The 12747-nt window shown below is 45.1% G+C and overlaps 1 protein-coding gene across 1 annotated transcript in view; it reads right to left on the reverse strand.

The window, feature by feature from the left end:
• Positions 1–10310: 10310 nt before the first annotated feature.
• Positions 10311–12747, reverse strand: part of TRMT61A (tRNA methyltransferase 61 homolog A (S. cerevisiae)) — a 20242-nt gene continuing 17805 nt past the window's right edge. The window contains exon 3 of the mRNA XM_009327799.1: positions 10311–10996. Coding sequence (XP_009326074.1) covers positions 10668–10996 — 329 coding nt within the window. The 3' untranslated portion in view covers positions 10311–10667. The remainder of the gene's footprint in view (positions 10997–12747) is intronic.

Genomic DNA, 12747 nt, shown 5'->3' on the forward strand with positions numbered 1-12747 from the left:
TATTTCAAAGATAATGAGTCAAATGGGTTTCTGATGCCATTGGTTTAAATTTCCTCATTAACACTAATTGCACCGGGTAGGACAATGGGGGCTCCGGGCAGAGACACGGCAGCCTCAAGCTCTTGCATGGCAAGGAAGGCCTTAGGTGGCGATGATAAGAGGAGATTGTTAGAGCAGTCTCGTGTACGGGTATCCCCTGAGTAACCGCTGAAGGTGAAACCGTCTGGGACATTAATCAGATCAGATCAAAGAGCAGAGCCTGTCCGGCCCAATCAGCCCTGACTGGCAGCTTGATAAGCTCAGTGCCAGCGAATTCAACCAAGAGACCTCCCATAAAACTGGTACCGGTGGGATCAGGAGGGCACCCTGACTGCGTGTGACTAACCAAACAGGAACGCAAAAACACCTCTTTAATGCACCTGGGATTTAACAATGTCACCTTATGCGTGACGGTCTAATTCCAGAGAGACCTTTCCAAGTTTGTCCACGTTATCCCATCAAATGCCGAGCCTGGGAAGGCAGCATCCTTCTCCAGGACCAGCGCTGTACCCACTTCTGCAGCGCATTTTTTAGGAGCATGACTGTCAGTGGCAGTTGTTGGACGGGGCTTGAATTATGGGGCCATTCCGGTTCCCTCCTTGCGTGAACACCAGTATCGCGGGCAGACAGCTGCTTTGACCTCTTCTCCGAAATTTTGTGAATTTTGGACCCTGTTCAAGACTGAGCAAATCAACTGGGGACTTTCCATTGTTTGCCGTGAGCTTTGGAGCAGCTGTTATTGTTCTTCATCATCTGCTGGAACATTTCTGATCGAGTTATTGTTGTCTCCCGAGGAAACTTTTAGAAGACTTTCAGAATGAAGAAGCCTTCGCATATTGGCAAAGCGATTTTTTGATTCCATTCCCAGGGCAATAGAGTTTTTCCTTTTTACTGACGTCATGGCTTTTGGATGTGCTTGGACTAACTCGTGGGTGAATTCAATATTCGTCTTCGTAGCTTCTGCTATGTTTTCCTTTTTACCCCGCGGTGGTTTATGGCCACTAGTTCTTACAGAACCGTGTTTAATTTCCACAAAAGAACGAACTAAAGTCAGAAAAAGGTCTTTATTCTTGAAATGTTCAGAAGAAAAAAAATAAATTAATTGCTGTTGCTTAGCATCCCAATGTCTTTGCTTTGGTTTTTTTTCTTTTGCAAAGGCTTCTCACACATATCTCCATCTGTAGCCATTTTTCTGGTGCGTCTGGGTTTTGTCTCTCTCTTCTTGTGGGAAGACTGATGGGCATTGTCAGCTTTTTCCAAAGCTGTGGACTTAGAGATCCAGAAATCTATTAATTAGTTCATGTTTAATCTGCACGATCTGCAAGAGCAGTTCTGGAGTCTTGTAGATTTGTTCCAGCACAGCCAAATTAAGCTGATTAGATTGGTAAAAAGCCAAAAAAAAAAAAAGCATAAATAGCAATTATTTTAAATAAATTCCGAGCACATAAAGACTGATTTTAGCCTGGGCTGTTGAAAAATTTCATGCAAATTGTAGTGTGTGTTTATTGCATTTTTTTCCCAAACAAAGTGGAAGAGTTGGACGACTCAGTAGTCAGAAAAAGTTGAAATACTATGGGCAGCCGTGATCAGGAGCAGTGAAACAGATACTCCCCGCAGCTGTGGGGTGCCTTGCAGGGGAGAGCACCGTCACCAGCGTTTGCTGCGTCGCCTGTTCCCAAGGCAGAGAGCTGTCTCTTGAAACTCCTGGTAAAATCCTAATGCCTGTAAAACAAACCGCTCCTGTTGAACTGTGCCACCTCCCAAGGTCGCTCGAGCTGCCTGGCGGGGGAACGGGACTGCTCCCTGCTGCAGCCACCTGCTTGCAGCCCAAACCCTGCTGCAATGGGCTGAGAGGTGCAGTCGCAGGACAAGGAGGGTTGCCCAGCTCTCCATCAGTTAGTGCAGCCGAAGGTGCTACTCGGCAGTGCCCTTCCTGGCGCTCCGGCAGTTGCTGTCCTTGTTTTTGGGTGGAATGGAGTTTAAAGGAGGAATTTAAGTCTGGCTCTTTGGTTCATCACAAATTCAGGCATGGGAGCCAGGAGATTTAGCTCCCCAGGCCGTGCTGCAGGTAGGAGGCTTCTTCCATTGTTGGTCTCACAGGACTGCTGCACTTGCTAAACAACAACACGCATACTCAGAGGATAAACACAGGGTAGAAAACAAGTCCAGCATCATTTGAATGTTTACAGACACAGCTGAGCAAGCCCTCTGCTTTTCAAAGGCTTTCAAATATTTAGGAAACAAAGTAATAATGAAAACCTCCCATCTTACAAGTGAGCAAATGTGCCATTAAGAACCACTAGAGTTTTGCAATATAAATCTTATTACTGTGGTTGAAAACACAACTGGAACTTGACTTTGACTTGCAGCAAGCAGCTGTTACACGTTTTGGGAAGTGTCACGGAGCTTTAGACCATCACTGCCAGGAAGGTACAGAGGGACCTCGGAGTAAATGGCTATGAGCTCCTAGATTAGCTCCGTTTAGTCACGCTCTGCTAGGAGGTTTAAAACAGCTCCTCTGAAAAGGAACAAGCTTGTCCTTCCCTCGGAAAGGATGACGGTGCTCCTCTCGGCAGTGTTGCTCAGCCGGGAGCAGCCGCCGCTGTGAGCTGCTGCTGAGCGCTGAGCTTCTCTCTCTGTGCTGCAGCCCCAACACCTGGTACCCGACACCCATCAGCTCACGCTTCCCAATAGGGTTGCCCCCCTTCTCCTCACCCTGGTAGCCCTTTGCATTTATCTACACTGAGTTTCACCTGCACTTTATTGCCCAGTCCATCATTCATAAGAAGGACTCACCTGTAAGGTCTTTCTATAGTTCTTTACAACCTGTCCCCATCCTTACTGCCATAAATAACTTTGTGCCATCAGCAGACCGCCTTGGCTAGCTGCTCAGCCCTTTTTCCAGGTCATTTATAACGATGTTGAGCTGCACAAGTACCAGCACGGACGCTAGGATGCCACTTGTGACCTCCACACTCCTGCGAGACCCAACTAGAACCTCTACCCTCCGTCCCTTATCCCCGACCTCATTACTTAGCCCTTTTTATCCTACAACTGCCCTTTTTATCCTACAACTAATGGCTTCAGAAAGTGCCTTAATTCTATTAGAGTCCCTAGCTTTTTGCATGGGTGGCTCTGCAGCCTTGCTCATGGTCTTTTAATATTACTTTGGGGTGTATAATTGAATTCAACCACTCTTAGGTGCTCTATAATGCAGTGGGGCAGGGCGAATGGAAACCGCTGGCTGCATGGCGTTTTGAGCAGTTAGCAGCCTATGTGGTATTTCTGCTTTATTGATTTTTACTCAAGGAAATCAAATGCTGGCTGGTATTCTGTAAAAGTGCAACAAAATGTGACTATCTGCTGCTAGGGTGACTGTATTGGATCCAGACGATCCGAAACCAGTGCCACATTTCATCTGGAGGGGGAGAAGTACAGGATCTATCTATAGTCACTGATCCTTCTAATTCACAGGGAATTTGGGTTTTTTTTTTTCAGCTCTGATAAAAACAATGCGGCGCATAAGCCTCTTTGAGTCATCCTCTCTGCTGTAAGATCAACCATAAACAGCTGATTTCTATGAGGCAGATGTATTTATAGGCTTGGGATAGAATATAGATTTCAAAATGCCACTTTTCTGCTTCAAAGAGATCAACTTACATTTTTAATCTGTATAAAATTAATCCAGCTAATTAATGAAAATGGCTACAGAGTAAAATGAATTAAAGTTTCAGAAAATCATTAAGCACTGATATGGCTGCATGCTATAATTTGGTACTGAGTCGTGACATGGTGAACATTATCTAACTATATTTGCATCCAGGTACTGTAAGAACTTGTGGGCAATGAGATGCTGCCATGTTAGAGCAGGAACAGCTTTGCTTTGGAGGAGACTCTTGCTTAGCATTAGGAGAGCACTGTTATTTAGGAAGGAGCTGTAACCCTTCTAGCAGGGGGAAGATCTGGGACATCAGGTCCCGTTTTCCATCCTGCCACTGAATTTACACAATCCCCTTATGATCAGCCTTTAAAATGAGCATGGTGCTGTATGATTCCCAAAGAAGCCTATGCAACCAGGGCCCAGGTCATCAAGGCAGTTGTGCTGAAATCCCACTGAAATAAATGAGTAAGGAAAGTCAGTAGGAGCTGGGGCATTAAATCCCTTTACCTTCTTTGAGAAATCTGCTCTTTCTTCAGGCAGCCAGCAGCTACCTAACGTGGAGGTACCACCGTGCTCTCACAACAGCAGCAGGTACTTCCACCTCCTTCTGCGACCATGTTACAAATCCCTTCCTCCTCCCTGAGTAAATGTTTGCAGGTTCAAAATCAAACGGCATGAGAAATGAGGAACTGTTTCTTTACGAAGCAGAAATCACGTCTCACACGGAGATTTATCATGCAGAAGAACCGCATTTTCTTCTCTTAGGGAGGCATGTTGCACCTTGACTCTTCTAATATACCTCCGTCAGAAGTGGTACAGAAGGAGCTGGCAGGTGCAAAGGTGCTTGCTCAGTCTGAAGGAAACACCGAGCCCTGCGTATTCCCTTGGAGGCTGAAAATGCTCTGAAGGATAATGCACAAGACCCAACACTGTTCCCGAGGTCGGGAGAAAGCCCTGGGCTAGCTGACGCGCTGCACGGTCGTGCGCCGGTCACGCCACGTCTGTTTTGCCCATGGCTTGCTCAGCTGGTGAGCTCTTCAGGACAGGCTCTATGTGCAGTGTTTAGCCCACCTGGGCCTCTTGGTGTTGCTATAATGCTAGCAATGCATAGGGGCTGGATGTAATGCTAGCAACCCATTGAGGGGGGATACAGTCCATTTATAGTCTATATAAGAAACCTTAAGGAGTCCAGTGCTGCCGCCCTTGCTCTGACATGTGTCCACAGGCTGGTAATCAGTCGTAACCATGTGAATATCAGCTCTCTCCACCGAAAAAGGGCAATTTTCTCTCTCTTTAAAATGCTGCTAAGATCGACCAGGAAATGTTGACAATGAAGGATCCTCCTGGGACCACCGGGTGGTAAAAACTGGAGGTTTCCTATCTGTGAGGCTTTGTGTGCTTGTGGGGTATATATTCCACTCAAGTATTATCCATTTCGTTAAATGTTTCCACCTTATCTGACAGAGGACACAAGACCACAGCAAGAGAACATGCAGAAACTGCAACTGGTGTCTTAGTTAAACCTGATTTCTCAACACAGGTAATCAAATCTCTTTTGTGTCCCATGCTCTTGCCTAGTAATGTATTGAAATGGGTGATTCTTTTCTGTATTATATATGAGTAAATTGTATATTTTGCTAAGATAATTTAGACCATACCGTGACTCTAACAACAGCGTGACATGACGTACATGTAACCCAACAGGTTGAGCTGACTGCAGACGCTTTAAAAAAACCTCTTTTCCTCTCCCTCCCTCCTTTCCACTCCACCAGTTGTAGAACCCAGCCTACACGCCTTGTTAAAACAGTCTTATTGAACCGACATCCTCACTAATGAGCATTTCTGACCCACGGCTTTTAAGGGGAGCACCTGGAACCTTCCGGGGAACTGCCTCTTCATTTCAAAAGGCCAGGAAAGGAGGCGCCTTCTCCCAGAAATCATTCTCTACCTTGCTACTGCTTCTTCCACTTCTTCCTCCGAGCAGATTTGGTTCTCCTATCCAGCTGATTCCTAGGAATAGGTGGCTCTTGATTTATTTTTTAATTATTCTGAAATAGTGTTTTATGGACAATTTCTAAGGGCATGGGGGACCAATGCAAAAAGTACCACAGAGCCTACAATCTCATCATCTTCCTCGCCCCTCAGGTGGAATAAAATAACTTCTGGCTCAGAATATTTTGGCATCACAAACTTTCATTCCACATACCCAGGGACCAGCCACGCCGAGTCCCAGACACCTGCGTTAGGGGTAACTACTGCTAACATACTTTTGACTCAAGGAAGGAGAGGGGACTACAGCCCCCCCAAAGCAACAGAAGAGAGAGGAAAAGCCCACTGCAGACTTCCCCTTCCTGCACGGTGCCTAATACAAAGGGAGGTTGCTAAAGCAACAGTTTCTCCTAGCTGACTAGAACTAGTCATGCACACGGGCTTCGTGCTAAATCAATATCGGCGCTATCAGAAAAAGATGGAAAAAGCTCAGCCAGCACCTCTGGGAGCAGTAGCTCTGAATTCACTCGGTCCTGGTTTCTGATTCCCGCAGCTATCTGGACCCCTGGGGAGAGCTTCTCCACAGCTCCACTGGAACCATTCATGCAAATCGCCCTCTTAAGAACTATAAAGGAATACGGTATTTAGCATCAACCCACTCAGCCCCCACCGAAATAACTTAAGGCTGAGGTCTTCAGCAGCTTCAATGATGCTGTGCTGTTTCCATGGCAGCACACCGCTCTCCGCAGGGTGCCCGGGGTCACGAGCAGTCAGGCAGCTTCCCACCACAGCACCTTGCAGCAGCCGTACCTGCAGAGCCTCTGCGGCTGCATGTCCTGGTGGGGTGGCAACAAATAGCCCTTCTCCCCACCTTGCGGGCCAGTAAAGAGAAGAGGAAAATGCCTGCCTCTGCCAAAAACCTGGCTGTGCAATCTGAGTCGCTTTGAAGTGCCAGGAAGAGCTGGTGCGTGCTAGCAGTACATTTGTTAGCTTCGGGTTTGAGGGCAGAAGGGGGGGAATGATGGGAAGGGACCACTCCACGGCAGGGGAAGCCCAGTTGTGGGCGATCTACCTTAGTGGCCAGGTAGAAACACGCAGGTACGGTGAGATGCCCCACAGGCCAGTGTTCCCAGCTGGCTTCTGCATTTATTTCTATCAGCATATCAGCCAGCTAACCTCCGAGTTCAAAGCTGTTGCCCTCCGGCAGAGGAGAACAGCGCGTCCTGAACAGCCTACGAAAGGACACAGAGCTCCTGGGCGAGATATGCAGGTAAAGGGCTGGATACCAGTGAGGAGGATTATTTTTATTTGACTATTTAATTCAAGGTTTATTTGTTCCCTGTGTTGATACTGATGCAGATTCACTCCAGTTCAGAAGCCATCACGTAGGGAGAAAGGAAATAACACAATCTGGCTCCCCTCTTTTGGCATCTGAACAACATAGTTCCTCAGGAGCACTTGAGAGGCCAGCAGCATGTAAATGCTTTCCCTCATGGTGACACAGACAGAACTTTCTGGTACTAGAGTAACCCCCTTCCTCCCTTTGACTAGTCACAGCTGCACGTACCTTTGGTGTAACATCATGGTTATGCAATGCTGACTCTCCCACTTTGCCTTTATTGTGCCTCTCTCATATTTGTGCAAGCAGAAGCCGAGATGGAGCCCGGCAATGGCCTCCGAGAGCCCAGCCATTTCCCAACCCTCCTTTTCTGTGCCTGCACCGCTCCCACTGGCACCAGAGGTGAGCTGGGAGCACCGAACACCACTGAACTGCAGCCCAAGAGGGCACAGTTTTCTCCCGTCTCTGTCCAGAAGGAACCTGCTAAGGCATGAACACGTGGGGTGCCCAGTGCGCTCACCCACCTAAATGATGCAGACTCTGCTGGGAGGAGTGCTAGTATTTACAAGTAGATCTAGGCCCACTGCATCTCTGGGCCCCCCTCCTTTCTAGGTCACCATGACTTCCGCAATCATTCACTTCACCAGGACTAATGGAGCACAGATGTACTCTCGAGGGAGTAAGCGTGAACCAGATCCCTCATCTCTGGAACGCTTCCCAGGAAGAACCATCTCCTCACCATCACACATCCCAAAGTACCCAAGGAGAAGACAGAGCAGGAAATTAACAGAAGAATGAGTCCCTAGCATTTTTGCTACTTTATCCCTTTAAGGTTCTCAAGCAGGATTTATAATCACATCTTCTTCAGAGGAAAACAGTGTTGTGCTAACAGGTAAGCAGGAAACAACCACAGTGAGATACAGATCTGTAATGCTTTAATTAAAGCACAGGTAAACAGCACACAGCAGCAAACCTCTCAAGTGTTTCACAAGCCTCATCTCAGTCATTACTGTTTGCCGTGTAGGTTGCAAGGTGTCTAAGACTGCTCTCCATGCTAGCTTGTAGGGCATGGAGCACAACAGGACAAGCTGAACCTGGCTGTCGGGCAGAGCTGTGTACTGGTGCTTATCCACAACAACTGAGGGATCCAAGTGCACGGCAGCAATGAAAATGTGCAGCCTGCCAACGTGTGACCAAACTGAGTCAGGACAGGAAGAAGAGATGTTTCATTCCAGACTGAAGACTAAAACACATTAAAAGGAGAAAGGAGTTTCTGAAAGCGTGGCCCAGGCAGATTCTGCCAGTGCGGCAGGAAAGACCCATGTTTCTGATTTACCACCTTTGGCAGGGAACGTGGCCAGAATGTAAAACACGGGTGATTATAAGCAGAATTAAACAGTGGGAGGTTCTGGCAGCACAGTACCGTCCACACTGGACAGTGTGAGATCCTCCTTGTGACCCTGAAAACAAAGCAATGGCAGGAAGCGGTGTAGTGCTGCTGGCCTTGGCTGTGATTGGCAACAAAAACACAGAAGCCTTTTTAATATTGCAAAGACAGAAATGAAATCCTTCTCCTCTTACGCAATGCTTGCCCTTCCTCAGCAGGGATCAAATCAATATGGGACCACGCAAAGTCAATGGTTTATTTCAAGGGTTTTTGAATGGGGCTTTGTAGGCAAAAAGGCATCAGCCTTGTTTCAAGCTCCATGAAGACACATCGGTATTTCCATTCCACAATTCCACATCTATTTGTAGGACAGAAACATGACTTTGTTCCTCTTTAATCCTGTTTAAATGTTACACTACTTTAAAATAAAATCTGTCAGGAAAAAAGAATCAAGTCTAGGGCTGGAATGATCCCTGGTGAAGATCGGGGATCCCACTTGTTAGTGAATGAGAATCCCCTTGAAGGAAGTTAAGAACAACCTTGTAGCATTAACGCTGTATTTCCCCATCCTTTCTTCTGGTTTACGTTAGTACCCTAGCCTTACTTCTATGGTGGTGGTTTAAGCACACAAACACGTGCATACGCATACACATGCAAGCATGTCACTTTAATACAGCTACCAAACCATAGGAACAGTGTTAAGAGTTTACTGCATGCCTTTCTGGAGGACATTAACAGCAGTAGAAAGAGAACTTTCACATAATTTCTGGAGAAATGCTACAGTTGTAGGCCAACTTACATAACTTATTTAGTTCAACAGAATTGCTTTCTGCCTTTAATCTGCTCAACAGTTTATCTTTGCTGTCGTGATCGGTTGAGCTGTCTTTAAACCGTTATGGATTAGCGTTCTGCTATAACACATTGAAAGCTTAGCTTTGTTTATTTTTGTCAAGAATGGGGGAGGGATATCAGGTTCAAATGTCCAGGCAGCAGTTTATGAATGGTTATTTTTCTTACACGGCAATCAATGTATTCAGGTACCGAATGCAAGGCACAGCTAAATGGTTCCAGAGACAGTACTACTGGCCGCAATAAAAATATTTGTGAATTCATTTAAAAAAAAAAAAGAAAAAGAAAGAAGGAACTTTATAGATTTGCATAATTCTTTTAATCTGTAAATACAAAATTTAATCCAGCATTCAAATAGTTCATCACACCCGCCAGCTTTGTATGGAAGACCAAAGAGTAAGTGGCCTGAAAACTTAGTTAATAAAGCTGGTTGAGGATTTTACTAAGTTTGCATTGCTGTTGCAATTTAGAGACAGAAATCCTGCCAAAAGCAATCTGTCATTCAGCTGCAGGAAGATAGCACACCATAATGCACATAAAACACCAAACAAACGGAACCTCAGCCACACCGCTTCCAAAGAGGTGTTCGGATAATACTAACCAGCTGTTCAGTGAATTTTCACAGTGGATTCATCAACTATGAAAAGTGGATGATCTATTAGAAGACTACAGTATGAATCCAGGTCCAAATTTCTACTATAAATTGATGAGCACAATAAACTATTTTAAACCAAATCCAGCAATTAGCACACTTCTTTGACCTTTGTGTAATCTAAATGAGTTGCAGATGCCAGCCTGGAATGGAGTGAGAGGTTGTGTTCCTGAGCACTGCCAATAATCCGCTGTGCAGCCAAACACTACTCCAAGGAAACACTAATTGTGTGATCAGTCTTGCTGGCAACCCTATGACCTCGTAACTTTCATATCTAAAATGAAGCAAGTAGGCACTTTTCACATTCCTCAGAGCAACACAGACACTAGAGAAGTTTAAAAAAAAAAAAGTGTCTAGTGGTGCTAGAAAAAAAAAAAAACCATAAACCTGGGAAAGTAATTCAGAAAAGAGGAGGAAAAAATCCAACTTATTTGCAATTAGTGTGCTGTTTGTTTTGCTTTCTTATCGGGAGGGATCTTTATTCTGCACATTCCAGTGAATGGCCATTCGCTATTAATTTATCTTCCTTCTGACAGCAAGTGGAGCACCATTCCAGAGTTTCAACATTCCCTCGATGCTGCTCTGGGTAATGCTTGTGTGCTATTTAAACAAAGCATATTCCAACCAAATCTGACTATATATGGAATTCCCTGACAAGTAAAAATTTGGATGCCCTACAAAAAAGAACCATGAAAACAGAATACACACACAAACATACAAAACACTCCAAACTGCACAAACTCAACACGTACTAAAACAGGCTCTTGGTGGCAAAGGTCAGGTATCCAGTGTGACCAACCATCTCCCTGAGTGGCACACCACTTTTGAACTGCACAGTTCCTTGCTGCAGATTAGCGCATGGGCTACCTTGGTTTGATGTGTTCCTGCTGTCAAAGCCAGTGCTAGAATTATCCTCAGCTGCTTTTCCAAGGTCAGGGATTTGCAAGCTAATTGTCCTTACGTTGTACACTCGGAGCAGAATTTCCAAGGTGTTAATCTCTGTAAAACCATATTCTTCCATCGCTAGGCAGGTTCTTTGGACTTGTTCGATGCAGGGGGAGAAAGAGCAGATGCGGCCACCTGCAAAATGAGACAGGTAGTGGAAAAGAGAGCAAAAACCAAAACGAAGCACTTTTTATCTTTTTTCAAATTCTCCCAGATGCACATAGAATTACTATTATACAGACAAAGTGAAAACTTTCTTCAAGAAAATCTCCATGAGGCAACCACGCATGTTTAAAGTGCACAAAATCAAACATGGATGACTCTACACGATGCTTCAGACCCTTTAAAAATTGCAACAGCAAATTCATTCATCTTCCAAATCCAGCGTTGCCCACCACATTTGTTCACGATAAAACCATTAAAGTTGATCCCTTTTAGAGCAGCGACTCTTTTGGAATCACTCTCCACTATTCTGGACTGAGGCACTGAACTGAAGTTGGCACCTACACAAAGCCAGAAGTCATTCTCCACACACTGTACAGAGTTGCCTTCATTAGAATATAAGCGTGCGTGCACACACACTCTGACAAAAGCGGCTGTGTTTATTTGAGAACGACGGTATGCGTGTACAGAATAAAGTAATCCCTCCAGGCCATAGATGGGAGTGCTGGTAAGGCTTTACCCTTTTAGTCAAGCTGACTAGCGTATCTCCTGAGCATTAAAGTTTACTGGATATCACATCAGGCAGGTTTACAGCAAATGCTTCAAAACTCTAGGATAAGACTTTCAGGTGATAAACTAACACTCGTCTCCTTGTCTGTGCACGGTTCAGATTTTTGGTTGTAAATACAGAGTATTAATAGGCCCCCTACAACTTTCTGCATGCTACAATGTCACCTTAACAGCTGAGAATAGAATGATTCAGATTTACTCTGAAAAGCCACAGCCAAATCAGATCAAAGAATTATGAGGACACTGTCTGCCATAAAGCCAGGGCATGTGCTTTCACACAGGACACAGTGTCCCACAAGGCAACTGCCCTTCCTGAAAAGGTTTTGTGCTGCGGGAAGGAACACTGGGCAACGCAGCTTCAGCTATTGTTTTACTTATTACAATTAGATGAAAATGCTTGCTGGCCTGATTTGCATTCCCTCCCAGCCCTCTCCCAGGCTCATCCAGTCAAGCCTTCCAACACCAGTTGTCTAAGTAGTTAAAGAACCCGTGCAAGTGAGAGCAAAGCATCCTGCTAAAAATAGAGGCTGTGCTGGGACTACGTGAAGCCTGCTTTATCTCAAACGCCCCTTTTTTTTCCTTTTTCGTTTCTAAAGTCACATGTCTAAAAAAAGAAAGCATCAGGTCTGAAAGCATCACTGTTAGCACTCTAGTTGCTGTGCAGCAATGATATGCTGGGTACTGACTGGGGAAGAACACTTTCCATGACCATTAATCCACCATACACTAAGTAGGATTAAATTTAGTCCTGAAATAAAGTCTCCACAGCAGGGGTTCTTATCGTGCATCTTCAGAACAAAGTACCCTGGACAAGTAATTCCCTGGAGTGACAATTAAAAAACAAATCTAATAATCACCTGCAAAATTAATGCTGGCATGTGTCATTATTAACCAACTCTGTTGATGCCAATTTAATTGCACACTCAGTCCGCTAGCTCCTAAGAAATTCGATTTATACGTTCATCAGGATGGCCAGGGCTACCAAAATGATTCTGGATCAGACAGCTAATCTTTTCCGGCCAAAGCAGTACACACTTCTACCATGTCTGTAGATGTAAAAGAGAAAAGCTCAGGAAGAAATGTCTGTTACATAATTAGAAAGCTACTACGATGCACATATGTTATAAAGAAAGATTTTCTATTCTTATTGTGTA

This window comes from Pygoscelis adeliae, unplaced genomic scaffold (genome assembly GCF_000699105.1).
Source record: "Pygoscelis adeliae isolate BGI_AS28 unplaced genomic scaffold, ASM69910v1 Scaffold130, whole genome shotgun sequence".
NCBI lineage: Eukaryota > Metazoa > Chordata > Aves > Sphenisciformes > Spheniscidae > Pygoscelis > Pygoscelis adeliae.